Below are 20885 nucleotides of genomic sequence, written 5' to 3'. Positions count from 1 at the left end.
GGTAGCGGGCCACCGGGTAAATGCTTGTTGGGCCCGGGCATAAATTAGGCTGTACAAGTAAAATTAAGGTAAAATACTATAAAAGTTATCATACTAACAATCAAATTATATTTTATTCTTTTTTATTTAAAAAATAAAAAATTAGATCAAACTTTTAATAATTATACTATTAACAGACAGTAACATATGTCATATCATCAAACTTTTTTAGACCCCCACCCGGTTCTATCTATCGACCTATAACTTACAACCCCTTCAGTTCGTAATCTACCAATTAATAAAACTATATACTAAAATATAAATGTTAACATAATCTTTAAAATTTTAATCACATATCCCATAAATTTGTATGGAGCATGATAGTATCCAGGTCGAAGTAGACATAATCGTGACTTCATCGACCAAACATAACTTATTACGTCCCTAATTCGGTCATTCAGACACGACCAATTAAGAACCCTATATTTTGCTCATAATGTTATTGCCAACCATACCAAAGCATCACTATACACGAGAATAGAGGATGGAAAGGGTTGGTTAGCAACTTGCATTAGTTTACCACCGTCGAGAAAAAAAAACTGTATTGCTACCGCTCGGGGGTTCTGGAAAGTATGCAATCGTTGATTATTGATACGTGCTTCTTCATGTCTGGATTGCTAAGGGAGCGTTTCCTCATTCTAGCAAACCCCTTCTCGCTTTTCTCCCTAGGCACAGATAACTGATCACTCTTGCTAGCTTTATCCCCTTTTGTGGGAGTTGCTTGGTCCTCGGAACTTACTATTACCTTACCACGACGGTCTTCGTCCTCTAACCGGTCATCATTCTCCACCATATCCTCCATTGCCAGATCATCGTACTCTTCATCCGACTTTGTTGAGCCTTCATCAACGGAGCCTACCTATAAAACAGGAACGGAGAAAAATTAGACTGAAGTCCAATTAGCATGAAGCATGAAAAGGTATACGTACTAGAAAGCAGAACCTATTGCCACTTCAATCATCCAACATCTCACTGAACCAAGCTAACAATGTGGATAAATGGAAGTTAAACTACTTAGGAGGTCCCTGTATTAAAGGGACTGGATCAAATTAGTCCCTCTGTTATTATCACTTGGCTTGCGATATTGGATCAATTACCTACAACAAACAGGAATGATTCCTTTATATAAAGGGTAAATGTTAACTCTATTTCAATTTCGACTTATTTGATTCTTTTTAATTGTACAAAAACTAAATCGATCCATTCAATAGTAGAGGGACTAATTTGATGAAGTCCCTATAATAGAGGGACCTCTCAGATACACTCACCGATAAATGGATAAGCCCATGTCATGAACATCAAGCACAACAACACAAATAATAAAAACTGGTAACTTGTTTGGGCCCAATTGCATGGCAGGTTGAGCTGCCGATTGCAAATTGATCTCTAAAGTCAATGTGACAATGATGCATATTTTCACCTCTTGTAGAATCTAAGACGTGTTCATACCTCTTCTTGGAACTGTTTGTGACGGTCGGCAAAATCTTCATCACTGTCCACCTCGGGTGGATCATCAACTTCTTCATCATCACTGCCAAACTCTGAAATTTCTTCTTTTAGCTGTGAGACAGAAAGAGAACTAATAAGCCCAAAATAGGCACAGCATTTCCACACTCATAAAAAAAATCATAGAAAGATGCTACCTCCTTTGCAGGACCATCGGACATCCTTGGTGAACTGCCACAAGAAGAATGATGTCTACTGCCTGTATCAGCTGCATCGCATCTCAAGTCATCCACGCTTCCAGCACGACTAGTGCCACCATCACTAGGCCAGGCACTGATTCCGAAGTTACCAAATTGAAGATTAACAGGTTCAGCCTTGCCAATTTGTAAAGGTCCATACAACGGAAGGCCTACTCCACCCGGACACATATGGCCAGAGATGGGCCTTCCATTACTATCAACTGATTTAACCGGCCAAGCTTTTGCCACAGACCCATCAGTGTTGAGAAGAGCCATCAATTGCCTAGAAGAACCTTGCCTCTGGATCAACTGAAACATTCCCTTGGAGCTCAGTGAATTGGCAGCACATTTCTTGTATTCATCGTAAATAACACCAACTGTATTTGCTACAGGATCATAAAGTGGCTCCCCAGCTTCATGCCTGCGGAAACAACTGAAAACTGTAGCATGTATGGCTGCCACACTTCTGTCGACATTTGTGTTGTTTATTTTGGGAACCAGATGCTTGTCAGCTCGTTTACATAGATAATCTTGTATCGCCCTGATATTCTTTATGTATTTCACATACTTGTTTTTTGCAGGGTCCAATGTCATGTACTTTGCACGAACTGCAAATCTTTCCAAGTGTTTGTCTTCATTCGAAATGTATATCATGAATGGTATAATTGAGGGGTGTTTCCTCATAAGCCCCATCTGCACACGAAGAAAAAGTAAATCGGTGTAATAATAAAAGATGTCAACTTCGGGAAATGAACAAACCAAAAGTCTACTTACAACAAAAGTAAGGCTTAAGTGAACACCCTCAATAATTACAGACTCTTTTCTCTCTTCCCATGCGGTAATCAATCTATCTAGACTGTCAATGACCATCTCACTTTGTGCCTTAAATCCTTCAACTGCTATCTGTTTGGGACCAATCAATTCAGTACAAATAGAACCACTCTCCATTGGTTGGGCATCACACTTGCTAGCTGAAGAACCATCAGCTCGCTCACCCTTAGGAAATGATTGTGCAGTGCCTGCCAATTTTTTTGCCTTCTTTTTAGCCTTCGCTTGTGCAACTGCAACAGGATCTAAACACTCCCCAGCATGGTAGGTTGAAGCCCAAAGTAATGGATTTTCCTTTTCATCTACAAAACTCCTCATCATGTGACGAATAGAGTCAGTTGAAATTACAGTAGTAATTCCCAACCTGCTAGCCTGACATTATCAAAAGCACTAAGATTAGCTATTATGGGAAATGCAGTTACAACCATTACTGCCACACACATTAATATGCAAAGCAAAACAAAAATACCAGCAAAGCAGACAAAGTAGATTTGCCACAACCACTAGTGCCACACAACAGCACGGTTATAGATTCCTTCCTCTCCCGGATTCTGCAGTGAAGAGCAAGTACAGTTACAAGAGGAGACAAGTTGGTACTTCCATCTGATTTGAAGAACCCAAAGCAGAGGATATTGAACAAGATTAAATACTATTCTAAAACCCACTATCAAGATCCCAAAACAAATCATATACGTACTTTGTTACGAGTAGGCATGAAAGTCTATACATGTTACATTAAAACTTTATGGGTACTTGTGACAATAACCGTCCTTTTGTTGGAGAAGGCACCAACAAGTTAGTGAAAAAAAAGGAGGCAGACAATTGAACAATCCTCCATGGAGAAAATAATACTCGAATAGCCTTTCTCTAGAAATATTAAAAGAAAATTTGTCATGTGAAATAAGATAAATAACTATGTGTGAATTACCATTCTCCAAGCTACCAGTAATACAGCAAGAAACTGCCAAGAAATGATGAAAAATAAAAGGAATGTGTGTTGATTCTAGATGCAAGCAATTAATTATATGCCATGTACATTGCAAACTTTTTGGCAGGTATAAGATGTCGCACGATACCTGCATGCCAAAATCAAGTCAGCCCTCTCGCTTGGACCCACATATTTATATTCGTAAAGAGCCTGGCAAACAACATCTAAGAAACATTTCCTTGTAACAACAATTGATGTGCGCCTTTTGTACAACTCAAAAGGTATACTCTTATCTCTATTATCTTCCCCAGAAACTAAACAACTGCCTGCCTCTGTTCTATAAAAGTTAGTAGGATGGATGTCTTCCTTCTTGGTGTTTCCTTTCAAACCGTCAGAATTCAATGTCTTACTTCCCTCTTGAAGTAGAGAGTTGTAGGAGGATTTTCTTGTAATCAATTCAAAAGTCCTCTGGCTAATCTGGTAAGAAATACAGAGAGGACATTAAGGAAAAAGGATCCAACTGCCATAACAATTGAAGAAACATGAGAGTAAATATAAAATGGCATATCATGACCATGACAATGACCATGGATAGTACCATGAATTCTTATTAGGCATCTAATTGAGGAAAGAAACCAAGTCCCAAACTCGAAATGCATTCTTAAACAAGGCAGTTAATTTAACCTTAAGCCTTTTCCTAAATAAAATTATTAATATTTCCATAAGCCGATAAGAAACAGAAAGGTTTCCAAACTGAAACTTAATCAGTTAAACCGATAAACTGAACATTATTAGGCAATAAAATCACCATATGCTAGAAAAAAATTTACAATTCGAAGGTGCCAACGGAAAATGGAAATGGATCAAAACTAATTTCATCCTGATTGATTTCGATAATTTCCATTGATCTGGAAGCTATAGTCCAAAAAACTAAGCATCAAGCATCTCGTTCTAAAGGTAAACTAAGAAAATGAAAATTCTATGACAACGACACGATAAAGAATTTTTAAAAAAAATGTCACTATCAATTTCTTAAAACTAATATTCTATTGACTCAGCAACTAAAGCCGAAAATGATGTTATATCGAAAAAGGATTTAGAAAACACGTTAGAAACAGTCCAGATCTTTCAATGTGTCAACCAAACAGAAATCGAGATTAAATCACAAATTCATAATCAAACAAAAATCAAACCAAAATTCATCTAAGCAAAACACACACACACACACACACACACACACACACACACACACAAGAATATGATTTTTTTTTTTAAACCTTAAAGGCATGACGAGCTTTACATCCCATGAGTTGAAGAGTGCCTTGAAGAACAGGACGCGTGTATCGAAACGACAGCGTTTCATCTCCTTTCTCACCTTCATCCACCACAACTATATACAACACCTTCGCTGACTCCCCCATCCTTTTCGCGCCAACAAAACCAGAAACCAAAACGTTAAAAAAAAAAGAGTCATGCAATAAGGCAATGTAGAAAAGAATCAATGAAGAAGATATGAGAAATTCTACCTGAATATATTTACAGCGAAAATCAGCCAAAAAGAGAGGGGAAAAAAAAGAAACTAGAAAGAGTAAAAGCGCAGAAAGATCGTTAGGGTTTGCCTATCGTATAAAACGCCATTTTTTTCTGAAGAAGAAGAAGAGAGAATGAATTGGTAGCCACCATTTTGCTTGGCCGTGTCAGCACCATACCACGCAGCACACGGGCAGAGCTTCCACGAGTCTTTTCTTCTTTTCTTTTTTCTTCTAATTCTACGGAAATACCGCTCGAGGGAAGAATCGCGGGGAAAATATTATATATAAGAAGACATATATCGCCTTGTGTTGGCCAAGGAATAACCGTAATACACGAGACACGGGGTAACCATAAAACCGGTAAAAAGTAACATGGATTCTCCATCTTTGTGTTAAATTTTTATTTACTTTTATTATTAAAATTTTACGTGAGATGTTTTTATAAAATGATTAATTTTTAATAATAGAAATGAATAAAATTTTTAATCGAATGATCGATTTATTCTTTAATTTAATTTACAAAAATGGGTATAATATAATCTGATTCTTAATAATACATGGGTGTTTATAATACTTTTACTCATAAAGTTTATCTTATAAGTAATTTTAAATTTTGAAGAATTTATAATGTGAAATAATTTAAAATAAAAATTATGAAAAATGAATATTAAAGGATAAAATACATTAGCAGTCACATAAATATTTTTTTTGTCACTCAATTATGAAAAATTATAAAATGATCACACAATTATTCAAATTTTTCTTTTTTTATCACCAGCTAGATAACATAAAAATGAAAACACCCAAACATTCAAAATAGTTGAATGACCAAAAAAGAGAAAAAAATATAATTAGGTGATTACTAATGTAGTTTACCCTTTAAATTTTAAAGAATTCCTAACGTGACATAATTTAAATAACAAATTTAAGAAAAAAACTAATCTTATAAAATAGATATTTTAAAAATTTTAGTTTTAAGGTTTTCAAAGTTTTTGTAGAAGTTTTATAGTACGCGATAACGTTCAATTTTTCCTTAAAATTTTCATTTTAAATTTAGCTACATAATATTTATATGCCATTTAACAATTAAATTAATTATTTTAGTAACAAATTTACTTAATTGATATAATTTTAATAGTTTAGGGATGGAATTAGAATAATTTAAAATTTAAGGATCAATTTAAAATGAGGATCATTGTTTAAGGATAACTAGTACAATTAACTTTTTTATTATTTTTCTTGAAAATGTTGGTCACAATTTGGGAAGTAAATCCGAATACATTTAAGTGGCTAATAATTTTCAATTTAATTTAAACTTTATATAAATGAAATTACCTAACTAGCTCCTCTCTTTTTTTTTTCTTTTTTTTGAAGTTTACAGAAATGGAGTCAAGCTTAATTATAGCTTGAATTCGAATATAAATCATTTAAAAATAAAATATACGAATTAATTTCAATTTTTTATTAATTATTGAGTATATTTTAAAAAAATAAATATTTTTATATTTTTTCCTTTTGAAATTAATTAAAAAATTGTTGGAATCTTAACCCGTAAACAAGCAATTAAATTTTCCCATAGTTAGTCCCTCCAAAAAAAAAATTTCCCATAGTTATATCATTGTTGTGATTAGATAAAAACTAAAATCTTGATTAATTAAATCTTTAAAAGGAATCGACAATTAAATTGTGTTTTCAAAATCATTGGAATAAATGCCAATCGAATATGAATGTGATTCGAAGTTGGGAAAATAAATAATATTTTTAATAATTATTTGATATATTTATTAATATTATTTTGAAATTTTACATGGGGATTAAAATTTAATATTTAAAAATAAATAAATGAAATATATATAGTAGTTTTTTAATTCGTTTGTGAAATTAAAATATTCGATGACTAATATATTAAATAATATTTTTTAATAAATAAATATAAAATAATTTTGCATAAAATCTCAAAAGAGTGGAAGGATAATATAGCTTTATGACCATTTTTATTTTCTTTTTAAGATGTGGTCCAATGCTCTAAGAATTCATTAACTTAACTAATCAATAGTTTTAGAATATATTATTATTTTATATAAAAGATGAAGGGTTTAAGTGTAAATTTATTAAAATATTAGAATTTATAATTGTCATTATATACTAAATAAGTGTTGGGTGGTCGATTGAGTCTTAATTCGATTGGTATTGATATTATTATCAATACAAGAGGACATGAGTTTAAACGCAGTAAAGTGCATTTATCCTTTTAAATATTGGGAGGACTCTTTTTTTTTTTTCACATTATAGATCTGAAGAAAATGGTCTCAGAGGAATCATGGTCTTTTTTAACTACTGCGTTCTTCTAATTCATGAACTTTCAAGGGGGGGAATCTAGAGTAGGTAGATTGTTCATTTGCTGGTTTTTATGTACATGTACATGATCTTCCATCATGTTATGCTATGGGTTCGTTTATGAAGATTATTAGTCTTCACCGTCAAAGTAAAAGTGTCATGATAGAGTGGTTGATGTTAGTTTAAGGTATTATTGGAGTCGAACTAAAGGAACATGGGTATGATAGATGTAATGGATTGTTGGGCGTCATCAAGAATCCTTTTCCAATATGTTTTCTATAAATTGTGCGAGCTCATTAAACATAATGTTTAGGCAAAGGTGAAGCAATGGTGAACTTGTGTCATTAGATTTTTTAGATAGTTGATTGTCTTAACGAAAAAGTTTAAGGTGGAGGTATAACAATATTAATTCGGGTTTAAGATAATTTCCGATCTATAAATAAAATATAAATGTAAAATAATTTAATGCATCCAAAATTTCATTTTATGACAAGACAAGAGTGTTTATCATTTGTTAGCAAAAGGAAAAAGTTGAAAGATAGAAGTAAATTACAAGTTGAAGGACAATATCCATAAATATACACACATTCATGTAAAATTTCCTTCACTTAAATTGGATGGCAAAAAAGAAAAGCACCAACGGTGGAGAATCGTTGTTGCTTAAATACATACGCGGCTTCAAATTTATTGCTAGCCTGAATAGAAACTAACGAGATGGATTAGCTTCCTTTAAATAAGGAAAACGAAAAGGCATAATATCAAATTTAGTCTTTAATATTTATATTAATTGTTAATTTAGTTTTCAAACAAACTGTTTAAATCGAAAATTAAACCCATCCTATTTTTTATAACATTACAAAAATATATTGTGATTTTTAATCTATAATTGGAGTTAAGAAAGGCATCTCAAGATTTTTTATAATTTTAAAATAAGATTAAAATTCCATTTTGCATGATTTAGAATCAAAGTTAGGCCACAAATTATTTTATGCAATTAATTCTTATATGTAAATTTAATTATTATATTATAATTTCATCAATTTTAGATATTATATTTTTTTAATTTTGAAATTTTAATCTAAAATTAAACGGTAACAAATAAATCTAATTGATCAAAATTTATTATTAATCTATTAAATATGTTTACAAAATCATATTTTAAAAATAATAAATTTAATAAAATTAGTAATTAATTAAGATTAAAATTTTAAAATTATAAAAATATGTAAACTAAAAATAATTGGGTTGTAATATAAACATTTTAAATATTTGTTCTAATAATTTCATTATAAGTTTTGATCATATTTGTTTTTTTGATACAATGTCTAGAACTACTAATAACCCCTTCTCAACTCATAAATAGAAGTATTGTGTGTTTCAGCGTACTCAAACTCAATCCTCTTGCATTAACAACAATACTCATACCAATCGACTCAATCCATAACTTACATAAGAACAAATTTTGTGACATAGGTCACTACAAATAAGGAAATGATGGTAATCTACAGTTAACTCATTAAATTATAAATAAATTTATATTTTAATCACTCAACTTTTAAAATTACAAAATGATCAATGAATTATTCGAAAATTTTTATTTAAATCACTAGATCGTTAAAACCGTTTTTGTACAAAATATTTCATTCTCCTTCCTTTTACAGTTTAATTTTTTTCATAAAACAATTTTAAGTTTCACGAATTTGTTCTTTTTCATTTCCAACATATTGATGAATCATTAAACTCGTTAATTAAACTTTTAAAAATAAATTAATAACCCAACAATTAAAATAAAAATTTTTAAATAATTAAATAATTTTGAATAATTTAACAATCATTTTATAATTTTCTTTTAAATTTAATCATCAAAAGGAAAATTTTCTAATAGTTTAATGGATTTTGAATATAGTTTACCCTATTATTAACTTAAACTGAAGATTAGACATGGTAGTCATAGTGGCAAGAAATTTTTTTTTTTTTACTGCAATGTCTAATCAAACATTGTTCAACATCCCTAACCTTACATTGCATCCACAAACCATTCTTTTATTAAATCCAATACAAAAATAGGGCACCAAACCTACATCATTGCTCATTCAATCCCTGAAATTTCTTAAAATCCTAGTGATTAAATGGTAAGACCTTCAGGAGCAGCAGCTGCAGGAGCCTTTGGCTTGGCTTTCTCAACGACAATAGCTTGAGTCGTAAGCACCATTCCCGCAACCGAAGCTGCGTTCTGCAACGCACATCTTGTCACCTTTGCCGGGTCAATAACTCCAGCTGCCAGCAAGTTCTCATACGTGTCTGTCATTGCATTGTAACCGATCTCCCACTCGCTGTTCTTTACCTTCTCCACCACTACCTCACCTTCCATTCCTGCATTTTGAGCTATCAACGAGGCCGGTGCTACCAAAGCCTGCATGGAAACATAAAGAATCACGTTTACAGCAGTTTACAAATAGTTGACCTGAGGGTTAATCGTTGTTCGTGAGAGTTACCTTCTGCACAATGTCGGCTCCTATGCGCTCTTCAGGGTCTTCAAGCTTATCCTTAATTGCAGGGACGCAAGTCGAGAGATGAACTAATGCAGCACCACCACCAGGTACAATACCTTCCTCTATGGCAGCAAAGGTAGCATTCTTGGCATCTTCAATACGTAGCTTGCGATCCTCAAGTTCAGTCTCAGTTGCAGCCCCAACCTTAATGACTGCAACACCACCAGATAGTTTAGCAATCCTTTCTGCCAATTTTTCTGTGTCGTAAACAGAATCTGTCTCGGCTAGTTCTTTCTTTAATTGTTGCACCCTAGCTTGTATTTCATCCTTCGAAGCGGCATCGGCAATTATTTGGGTTGAATCCTTGGTGATGATAACTTTCCTGGCTATACCAAGCTGCTCAACAGAGGTGTTCTCGATTAACAAACCCAGATCATTTGCTTGGAACTCGGCACCTATGGTTTTGATAATGAAACAATCATTAAAAAACCATAATGGAATGTTCTAAAAATAATTATAAGAAACCGACAACAATTTACATACCAGTAAGAATGGCAATATCTTGAAGGACAGCTTTTCTTCTTTCGCCGAAACTCGGAGCTTTAATGGCTGCAACATTAAGGATACCTCGGAGTTTGTTCACTACAAGTGTAGCAAGAGCCTCTCCAGTAACATCCTCCGCAATTATAAGCAATGGAGCTCTTAACTGAGTAGTCTTCTCCAAGAGGGGAATTATGTCCTTAATAGCTGTAATCTTTTGATCAGTTACTAGCACCCTCGCATTCTCGAATTCACAAATTAATTTCTCGGGATTTGTTACGAATTGTGGTGAGATGTAACCTCTGTCAATCTGCAAAAGAAACAACCATAAGAACAACAAAGGCTTTAAGTGTTGAAAAAGAACAACAGTAAAAAATGAATCATCATCTACCTCCATTCCTTCCTCAACATCAACGGTAGTCTCAAATGAAGAAGATGACTCGATTGACAAAACACCATCGGGGCCGACTTTGTCAATAGCATCAGCTACCATTGTTCCAATAAGGTCATCATTTCCAGCAGAAATCGAAGCCACAGCTGCAAAGTAAAACCTTAAGTATTGTGATTAAGGGACAATTCAACTTGCCAAATTCGATCTATTATTTTTCCGCAGAGTACCTTTGATATCATCACGGCCTTTAACAGGCCTAGCCTTCTTTTCCAACTCTTCTATTAAACTTTGTACGGTTTTATCTATACCCCTTTTCACTGAGACCGGATTTGCACCCGAAGTAACAGTCAAAAGTCCTAGTTTGATGATTTCCCGTGCAAGTACCGATGCCGTAGTCGTCCCGTCACCTGCAGAGTCATTAGTTTTACTCGCAACCTTCATCATCAACAGCCAAAGAACAAACAAACAATGTCAGCATAAACGACCATATCACAGCAAGATTAAAGGCTTATCAAACCAAAAAAACAACAACAAACAAGATTAAAGCACGGACCAACCTCTCTGATAAGAGCAGCACCAGCATTTTCCATGGCATTAGGAAGCTCAATAGCTCTAGCTATTGTCACCCCATCGTTAACGACTTTCGGACTTCCAAATTCATCCAACACAACATTCCTCCCTTTTAGAACAGCAAAAACATATAGCAATTAACATACTCGAAGGTCATCCATCAAAACAAGTACAAATACACTACGGCTTTGTAAACCCAAAAACACGTAACTTTTCAAGCCAAAGCTTGATTTCTAAACCGGGATTTTAATCCAATCCAAAAAGCCAAAATTTTTAGCTTAAAATTACCTTTTTTATCTTCTCAAGAGTAATGATAAATACATTCAAAATTTCCAAATACACTTTTCCACCTCAAGTAAACAGCTCCACCGCACTTTTCAACATCAATGGTAAAAAAGGCCCTGAATGTTCTTTCAGAGGCGAACAATATTTGAAAATTTGCTTTAGACCCTTAAATTTTAAAAATTTAAGTAGCACCCCTAAAATTTGTAATTTGTAATTTAATTTTTCAAAATTTTTTGTTATTTAAAAATTTCTAAAGTTTTAATTAGACTTGCCAAAATTATCAAACATTTTCATTAATTCCTCCAAAATTTTAGCCAGAACCACCAAGCTTATCGCCAAGATAAGCCACTGTGCTCACAACTAGCACATTTCTAAACTCTAAAACAAATCATACATTACAAAGCATTGCAAAATAAAGCCAATATAATATTTTGAAAAATTAAAAACATAAATGAAGAAACAAAAAATAAGGTGATAAAAAGGAGAAAATTAAAAGTTACCTCTAGGACCAAGTGTAAGGCCAACAGCATCAGCTAACTTATCAATGCCAGCCTGCATTGCAGCTCTTGAACTCTGGTCAAAAGCAATTTCTTTAGCACAAGCCTTCACACCAAACCGGTTGTTTCCTTGCCTATAATTTACCCTTTGGTTCTGTCTCTGATTTCCCTTCCTCCTTAAACTCCCCTGCAATCATCATCAATCATAAAAAATCTAAAATAAAAAACCAATTTTGCAAAAAAGAAGGGGGGGAATGAAATGAAGGCATTGAAGGAAAGTACCTTGTTGGGAGAGCAAAGAATAGAAGCTGAAGAAAGAGCATTTGCAGAGGCCATTTCTTTTTGTTGTAGTTTGATGAACAAAAATGATAAGTAAAACAATAAACAAGGTAAAGGCTTTGTTTTGGTTTCTGGGTTTTTGGGAAAGAGTGGATAAGGGGAGGCAGGCAGAGAGTGTGTGTAGAAAGAACTAAAGCAAAGGCGTTGAGGGCTTTAGGGCTAGTTTTTTTGTTCTTTTAATATAAAGAGTAAATTGCTTCCAGAACGTTCTTCCATTTTGTAGAACCCTTTTGTTTGGCTCTTTGTTGATTTGGTAATACCACACCACGGATTCAATTTAAGCTTATTTACGATCATGTTATCTTGGATAAATCACACTCAAGGTCACTAAATTATTAGTATATTTAAATTTTAGTCATTTAATTTTAAAATATTATAAAAAAGTGATTAAACTATTTAAAAGTTTTCATTTAAGTCACTAGACTGTTAAAATTATTTTTACATGGCCTTATATGTTCAGACTGCTTGCACTAACAAAAGTTCTCCTCCCCCTTTTTTTCTATAGTTTAATTTTTTTCATGAAATAGCTTTAAATGTTATAAATATGCAAACAAAAATTTGAATGGCTTTCTTCTCTGATTTTTGATACCGACTGTCAATTTGACTTGGACCCAAGGTATGTTCTTTTACTGGTCGATGGGTATTGATCCACCATATCAATCATTAAATCGTTGCTTGGAACTCGCTAATCGGGCCTTAAAAAGGAAAAACCTTAACAAACAGTGACTTGAATAAAAACTTTTAAATAGTTCAGTAACTAAAATGAAAACATTTGTATAATTCAATACCCATTTTGTAACTTTTTGAGATTGAGTGACCAAAACATAAATTTACTATTAGTTTAGTGATATTGGATGTAATTTACCTTTTTATTTATGGGTATAATAAAATCCGTTGATATCGAGAAAAATAAATTATAAATTGATATATCAATACCAACTCAATTCAAAATTATTGTCTAAAAAAAGTTTAAAATATTATTTTAAATATAATTAATGGCTCATTTAGATGGGCGTTGCATTTACTTATAGTTACTGTAAAAATAACAGGGTGAGATTAGATATTATAGCGTGAAACAAAAAAGAAACTAAACACACTGCATTGAGGGTAAACACCTATCTGAAAGGGCCCTAAATTTAATATATAATAATATATTGGGTAAATTACATCTAAGGTTACTAAACTATTAGTAAGTTTATGTTTTGATCATTGACTTCAAAAAGTTATAAAACGATCACTAAATCATTGAAAGCTTTTATTTAAATTACTAAACTATTAAATTCGCCACAGTATGGCCTTCTCTGTCCTCACCTCTAGCATCAATTGTCTCCTCTTCTATAGTTTAGTTTTTTTTTTTATGAGATAACACTCAATGTAACAAATTTGCGAACCAAATTTTGAATACATTTCTTCTTTAGTCTCTAACATTGATATCAGAACAACTTGGATTTGAGATATGTTTTACTCATCAATAGGTATTTTTCCATCATACTGATTGTCGAAACATTGCTTGAGCTTGCCAATTGGACTTAAAAAAAAAAGACTTAACAATCCAATGATTTAAATGAAAATATTTGAATACTTTAGTGATTATTTTGTAACTTTCTAAAGTTAAATGATCAATATGTAAATTTACTAATAGTTTACTAACATCCAGTGCAATTTACCCAAATGTTTTTAATAAAGTTAAAATATGTCATCCCGTCTTGTACTTTGGAAAAATTTAAAATCTAGTCCATATACTTAAAAGAGATCTTAATCTAATAATGGACATGGATAGTATTTCCTGTCAAAATTTTCTAATTTGGTACGTTGATTTTCTTATATAATGCAAAAAAAAATTGATGAAAAATTAAAATACTAATAGTATTAAATTATTAATGATTGAATTAGATTTTTAACTTTTTCAGTCTGAATCTCAAAATTTATCAAAATACAAGGTCCAGCAACAAAATTGACCTTTACCAAAATAAATAAATTTTTTATATTTAATTAAACTTAAATAATGAATAAAAACTCCCCCAAAATTATGTTAATATTCCGCGAGATTAAAATCCAACACAAATCAAGCGCCATTTTATACATGTGGGACCAGAGGTAGCAAAGCAGGCTAAAACCTAATGCTCTTCGTTCTCCCCCTCTACTCTCTATTCTCACTTCTCGCTCTCTCTGCTTACCGCCGCCGCCGCTTGCTGTCACCACTGACGGTGCTGCTCTTTGCTCCCTTTCGATTCATGAATTTTATGCGATAATAATATAATATTTTTCGAGTATTTTAAATCAAAATCATCTTCCTTTTTTTGCAGTGACTGTGAAGCTATTATAATTTACGCGCTAAAATCTGATTCGATACAAAAAAGGTTTTCAGAACCGATCCAGAGTTTTTGATCGGTAAGGATCTGCTGCTAATTTATTGTTGAGTTAAATATTATTGAGCAAAACGCTTTGAATCCTCGTTAATTGTTTAGTATTGCCGAAATATTGATAAAATTAGTGATGAGTTGGATCTAGAATTGGAATAGTGAACGCCTTTATTGTGCTATTTAGGAAGAAATTACTGAACGAATGATTATATGAGGAATCGCCAGAATAGTAGCTGGATTCGTAGCTTTATTTGAGTGTTCATAGTTAGAAAGAACAGATTTTTTTATCTCAGTTCTTTTATATTGAGACTTGGGAGCTGATCTTAGTATCATCACAGTTCTTTTAATGGGAGTCTCACATTTTAACAGAATCCTGGCAGCTAACAGTGTTTTTTTTCCTGCCCTTCAATAACAGAGTAAAGAAAGCTATCCTAGAATTTTAAGATGCCTCCTCCCGTAAAACTTTGATGTTTCTTTGATTTGTTTGGGTTCAAGTTCAGCGCCTTCATTGTTGTATCTGTAACTTCATTGGTATGTTTAGTGTTGATATGATATGTGGAGGGGACCAAAGTAGTTGACTTCTTGAACACCCTTTTCCTAATCCCAAAAGTTTATTTGTTTAGATGGGCTATGTTACTCGAACTTGGTGTGAGAGTGTTGGATGTTGGAGTGTTCCTGTTCTTTTCGAAGTTTTTAGGTGTATTTGGTGGGTTTACTAATGTCAGACACGTTAACTTTAAGAAAATAAAGGGTCAGACCAACATATGAAATTGGCGTAATTTATGAGTATATAAATCTTTTGGAAGTGTTGTAGCTGATTTTCTTGTTTATTAATATATGTGTAAATGTTAATTTGCTTCAAGATTTGGAATGAAAGTTAGGATTTTACTAAAGTATTGCCTTCTTAACATATTTCTATGCATGTTTCTTGCTCTCAGCTTTGCTTGAAGATTCAGGATAATCTAGAAACAATATTCAGGGGAACCTTTTGTGAAAATGGGTAAGAAGATGCGTGAAAAGGATGGGCATAAGAGTGAGAACAAACAGACTGAAGAGGTTAACTCCATTGAAAAGGAAATTGATGTTTTGAATGGTGTTCCCAAATCAAGTAACAGAGATGATGACAAGAATAAGATAAAGGATCGAACAAAAAAGAGGAAAACAGAGTTTGATACAGATAAAAAGGAATCTAAGAACACTCATAAAAAGCATAAGACAAATAAAGATGCAGTTGAAGAGATTCCAATAGAAACTTGTTTGGGTGGAAAAGAGAATGCAGAACAAGAAAGTCGCAAGGTGATGAACTTGGAGAACAATGGGGAAGCAAAAAGGGTTAAGAAAGACAAACATAAGAAGAACAGGGACGAGACCGATGCAGTTGCTACTGTGACTGAAACCCTCAAACATAGTAAAAAGGAATCTGAGAAGGCTCATAAAAAGCACGAGAAAAGTAAAGATGAGGTTAAAGAGATTTCAGTAGAAAATTGTTTAGGTGGAAAAAAGAACACAGAACAAGAAAGTAGCAAGGCGATGAACTTGGAGAACAAAGGGGAAGCAAAAAGGGTCGGGAAAGATAAACACAAGAAGGACGACAAGGATGGGATTAATGCAGTTGGTACTGTGACCGGAACCCTTGAACATAGTAAAAAGGAATCTCCAAAGGCGCGTAAGAAAAAAAAAGATGTAGTTGAAGAGATTTCAATGGAAACTTGTTTAGGTGGAAAAGAGAATGCAGAAAAAGAAAGTAGCAAGGTGGTGAATTTGGGGAACAATGGGGAAGCAGAAAAGGTTGGGGAAGATAAACACAAGAGGAAGAATAAGGTTGGAATTGATGCAGTTGCGACTGTGACTGAAACCATTGAACATAGTAAAATGCAAGAGCCTGTTGAAACTGATGTGTGCAAGAAGCAGAAGAAGAAACAAAAGCTGGAGAAAGTGAATGGTAATGTTGCTGATGATATTGCAGCACCGAGCAGTACAACTGATAAAAAGGGTACTGGTAGAGAGAATTCATCTGGCAATGAGCTAGAACGCAAAAAGTTGCGAGATATTGGTGGTGATGATGAAGAAGGAAATAAACGCAAGAAGAAGAAATCAAAATCAGTGGAAAATGATACCGATCAGGTCGAAAATGCTACACTCAAAGATAACTCTAAGAAAGTGAGTTTCAGTGATCAGGTTGAGGTTTTTCCTTCTATGGATGATGCAAAGAAGGACAAACAAGGCTTAGTGAAAGGTAAGCGTTTCTCAAAAGAAGAAGATGAGATTGTTATGAACGCTGTTGCTGAATACATTGAGTCTCATAATCTAGGTGATGAAGGTTTAAACATGGTTCTAAACTGTGGATCTCACAAAGAAGTGAGAAGGTGTTGGAACGAAATTCAAGCAGCCATTCCTTGGAGGCCAGTTGAGAGCGTGTACAATCGAGCTCATGTTCTTTTCGAAAGGGACGAGAAGCGTCCATGGACTCCTGAAGAGTACGAGATGGTCAAGAAGTTTGTTGAAAAACATGGACGCAATTGGAGATTGTTGGGTGATACACTTGGCAAGCATAGGCATCACGTAAAAGATACGTGGCGTAGAATAAGTGCCAATGCTAAGAAAGGTCAATGGTCTCAAGATGAGTACCAGAAATTGTTCGACTTAGTGAACTTGGATTTATGTATGAAAGCTACCCAAGAAAGAAAATCAAAGTATGGAATGTTGCGAGACAATATCTGTTGGACTGCAATTGGCAACAAGATGGAAACCAGGGCCTTTGTCTCGTGTTGCAGCAAATGGTATCGAAACTTAACGTCTCCTATGGTAGCAGAAGGCTTATGGGCAGATGTTGATGATTATCGCATGTTGGATGCTCTTTCTAGCTTGGATGCTTGTTGCATGGAAGATGTCAACTGGGACAATATTCTCGAGCACAGGTCTGGAGATTTATGTCGAAAACGGTGGAGCCAGATGGTTCAACGTTTAGGTTCAAACAAAAACTTGTCTTTTGCTGAACAAGTTGATATTCTTGCTGAACGGTATCGTCCAGACATGATTGAGGCAAGGGAGACCTTTGATAGCAAACAACCGGTTGATCTGCCTTAGCTGGGCTGCTATCGGTATCTTTGGATGTTGTATCTTTTAAGGTATTGTTTATGAGTCACAGTACACAAAACAACATTTATTTAAAAGTTCAGTTCGAAGTGTGGTTAATGTGGGCTTGATTTAAATCTTTTCTCGTCATAATTTTAGCTAATTCACTCCCTTGATGCTTCTGATCCGAGCTTTGTATCTGTTGAAATTGTGTTTTCATGGCCTTTATATCATGCATTATAGACTTAAGCTTCGAATGGATTATATAGCTTCGTCATTTGTCAATAATCTCCTTACTGTTCTGTCCCCGCTCTATATAGTGCATGACGTGATGTTCATTTCCAGTAACTTTGCAAGTGCTAACCGTATAATGATTAGTTTTCTTAATAAACGATCTTCTAATGCGAAATTAACAGCCTGCAACCACAACATTTCATTAGTAATGGATTTAATAATAAAAACTGCACCAATCATACTTTCCAATTATTTCCATTCCAATATGAGATGGTGATTGTTCCACTTGGGACGGTTCTGGTACTTTTTCTTTGTTCTTCTTTTGGCAGACAAGCTTGCTTGACCAGTTGTAGTTGATCTATCACTTGTTTTTTCACTGCAACCGGGTTTGGATCTTGTCCTTCGACGACAACCTTATTTCTGTGAGCCCAAATTCCCCACATCACATATGCCATTGGGATCGATCCTCTTGTTTGTGTTCATTCCATGTATTTGATCTCATGCTCAATGACTGAATCGTGGACCTTATTCTTCACCGAGTTATTTCTTATAGCATCACTCCAAATTGCAAACGGTGATCCTAACCAGACTGCTTTAGCAAAAGGACATGATAGAAATAGATGATTCCACTTTCATCTTCCTCATGGCAGATGACACAGTTGGTCTCAGTTGATCCAATTCTTCTTTGATTTTCCACTTTACATGAGAGGCATGGGTTCATAATTTTTTAAAGAGACATGACCAGTTTGAATGGCATTTTAAGAGACCACAATTTTGACCAAAAAATCTTAAATTGGTTGTCATTACCTTGCCTTCTTTGATTTATGTCTTGCAAATCAAGATCAATGGCGTAAGACCGCCAGTAACAGAGTAAAAAAGACTCTCCTAGAATTTTAGCATGCCTCCTCCTTTAAACCTTTGATTTGTTTAGGTTCAAGTTCAAGTTGGGCGATCTCATTACTACATTGGTGTGTTTATTGTTGATTCGATGTGCTTGAACCCCTCTTTATCTATCCTAAAAGTTACTCCAACTTGGGGTGAGTGCCGGATGCTGTTCATTTTGAAGGTTTTACGTGTATTTCGTGGGTCCTAATGTCATATACATAAAAGGAAAAAATAAAGGGTCCTAATGTCATATGCTGCTACACCTAAAGAGAAACATAAGAAAGTGAGTTTCGTTGATCAGGTTAAGGTTTTTCCTTCTACTGGTGTTACAGATGAGGCAAAGAAGGATCGCAAAGAAGGCCTCGTGTATGGTAAGCGTTACTCAAAAGAAGAAGATGAGATTGTTATGAATGCTGTTGCCTAATACGTTTAGTCTCATAATTTAGGTGATGAAGGTCTAAAAACGGTTCTGAACTGTGGAGCTCACCAAGAAGTGAGAAAGTGTTGGAAGGAAATTCAAGCAGCATTCCTTGGAGGCTAGTTGGGAGCGTATACCATCGAGCTCATGTTCTTTTCGGAAGGGGTTAGAAACATCCATGGACTCCTGAAGAGTTAGAGATGGTGAAGAAGTTAGTCGAAAAACACGGACAGAATTGGAGATTGTTGGGTGATTCACTTGGCAAGCATAGGCATCAGGTAAAAGACCAATGTGAATATAGGTCGATGGTCTCAAGATAAGTACCAAAGCTTATTCGACTTAGTGAACATGGATTTATCTAAGGAAGTGACTGAAGAAAAGAAACCCAAGCACGGTATGTTACGAGACAATATCTGTTGGACTGCAATTAGTGGCAAGATGTTGCAGAGAAACTTCATCTCCTGTGAAGGTGTATGGGTGGATGTCGATCCTCTTTCTAGCTTGGCTGCTTGTTGCATAGAAGATGTCGACTGGGACAATCTTCTCGAACACAGGCCTGGAGATTTATGTCGAAAACGGTGGAGCCAAATGTTTCAATATTTTGGTCCAAACAAAGACGTGGTTGAGGCCTATGATAGCAAATCTGCCATAGCTGTTGCTGCTATCTTTATAATATTAACATTGAATTTTTTAACTTAGTTGTTGAATTGTTTTGTTGTCCAATAAATTTATAAAGTTGAATTCTCTTTAAAATTATGTCATATAATTACCGAAAAATTAAAAAAGTTATAAAAATATTAAAAAAATTAATAAAATTCCAAAAAATTTAAAGTTATTTTCCTTCTAGATGATAACTGGGTACTTACGTGTGTGTTTAATCCATAGGATCATTTACAAAAACTCACCATCACATTAAATAAAGACATTATTACTTAACAATCTTTTCTCGTGAAAAAAGAAAACAAACAAACCCACCTTCTAATTGTAATTATATATATATACACAACATTTAAATTCTGTGTAAAATTGTGAATTTAGTCATTATATTTTAATTTAATAATTTTTAATTTAAATTTAAATTTTAAAAATTAAAAATTTTAATTTTAATTAAATGATAAATTCATTAAATTATGATATTTTTAAAATATGATGTGACAAATATATTATCAGTTGTGTAATGACATTTTGTTATTTTCACATAATACTCAAAGAAAGTCAATTAACAAATTAACATCTGTTAATATGTGTCAAAATTGAAATTTAAGAGGTATTAGTTTGCATCAAGTCTAAAATTTTAAAAATTAAAAAGTGTAAGGACTAATAATAATTTGATTGAAGAAAATGGACTAAATTTTTAATTTTACGCATAGGATATAACTAATAGTAGAATTAACCAATTGGATTTAGGTGCTACTGTTTAAGTTGGGACTAAAGTTTCAAGTTTGAA

At 33.6% G+C, this 20885-nt stretch overlaps 3 protein-coding genes and 1 pseudogene across 3 annotated transcripts; 2 read left to right on the top strand and 2 right to left on the bottom strand.

Moving 5' to 3' along the window:
- Window positions 1–315: 315 nt before the first annotated feature.
- LOC107929145 (P-loop NTPase domain-containing protein LPA1 homolog 2) lies at window positions 316–5264 on the bottom strand. Its single transcript, XM_041085978.1, has 8 exons — window positions 5007–5264; window positions 4758–4902; window positions 3629–3957; window positions 3022–3103; window positions 2499–2924; window positions 1683–2417; window positions 1489–1599; window positions 316–898 (listed from the first exon to the last, which is right to left on the bottom strand). Exons 2-8 carry the CDS (start codon window positions 4899–4901, stop codon window positions 587–589), a joined length of 2139 nt encoding a protein of 712 aa, XP_040941912.1. The 5' UTR covers window position 4902; window positions 5007–5264; the 3' UTR covers window positions 316–586.
- Window positions 5265–9303: 4039 nt separating this feature from the next.
- On the bottom strand, window positions 9304–12725 carry LOC107929232 (ruBisCO large subunit-binding protein subunit alpha). Its single transcript, XM_041085976.1, has 8 exons — window positions 12407–12725; window positions 12128–12311; window positions 11330–11451; window positions 11000–11207; window positions 10773–10918; window positions 10385–10691; window positions 9845–10296; window positions 9304–9762 (listed from the first exon to the last, which is right to left on the bottom strand). The coding sequence occupies exons 1-8, from the start codon at window positions 12458–12460 to the stop codon at window positions 9475–9477; spliced, it is 1761 nt and encodes a 586-aa protein (XP_040941910.1). The 5' UTR covers window positions 12461–12725; the 3' UTR covers window positions 9304–9474.
- A 1792-nt stretch (window positions 12726–14517) lies between these two features.
- On the top strand, window positions 14518–18165 carry LOC107929324 (RNA polymerase I termination factor). Its single transcript, XM_016860748.2, has 3 exons — window positions 14518–14670; window positions 14770–14854; window positions 15765–18165. Exon 3 carries the CDS (start codon window positions 15823–15825, stop codon window positions 17911–17913), a length of 2091 nt encoding a protein of 696 aa, XP_016716237.1. The 5' UTR covers window positions 14518–14670; window positions 14770–14854; window positions 15765–15822; the 3' UTR covers window positions 17914–18165.
- A 1099-nt stretch (window positions 18166–19264) lies between these two features.
- Window positions 19265–20137, top strand: LOC107948586 (cyclin-D-binding Myb-like transcription factor 1; annotated as a pseudogene).
- The last annotated feature ends 748 nt before the right edge of the window (window positions 20138–20885 follow it).

This window comes from Gossypium hirsutum, chromosome A13, assembly GCF_007990345.1.
Source record: "Gossypium hirsutum isolate 1008001.06 chromosome A13, Gossypium_hirsutum_v2.1, whole genome shotgun sequence".
NCBI classification, from domain to species: Eukaryota; Viridiplantae; Streptophyta; class Magnoliopsida; order Malvales; family Malvaceae; genus Gossypium; species Gossypium hirsutum.
This window is presented reverse-complemented; position numbering and strand designations above follow the sequence as displayed.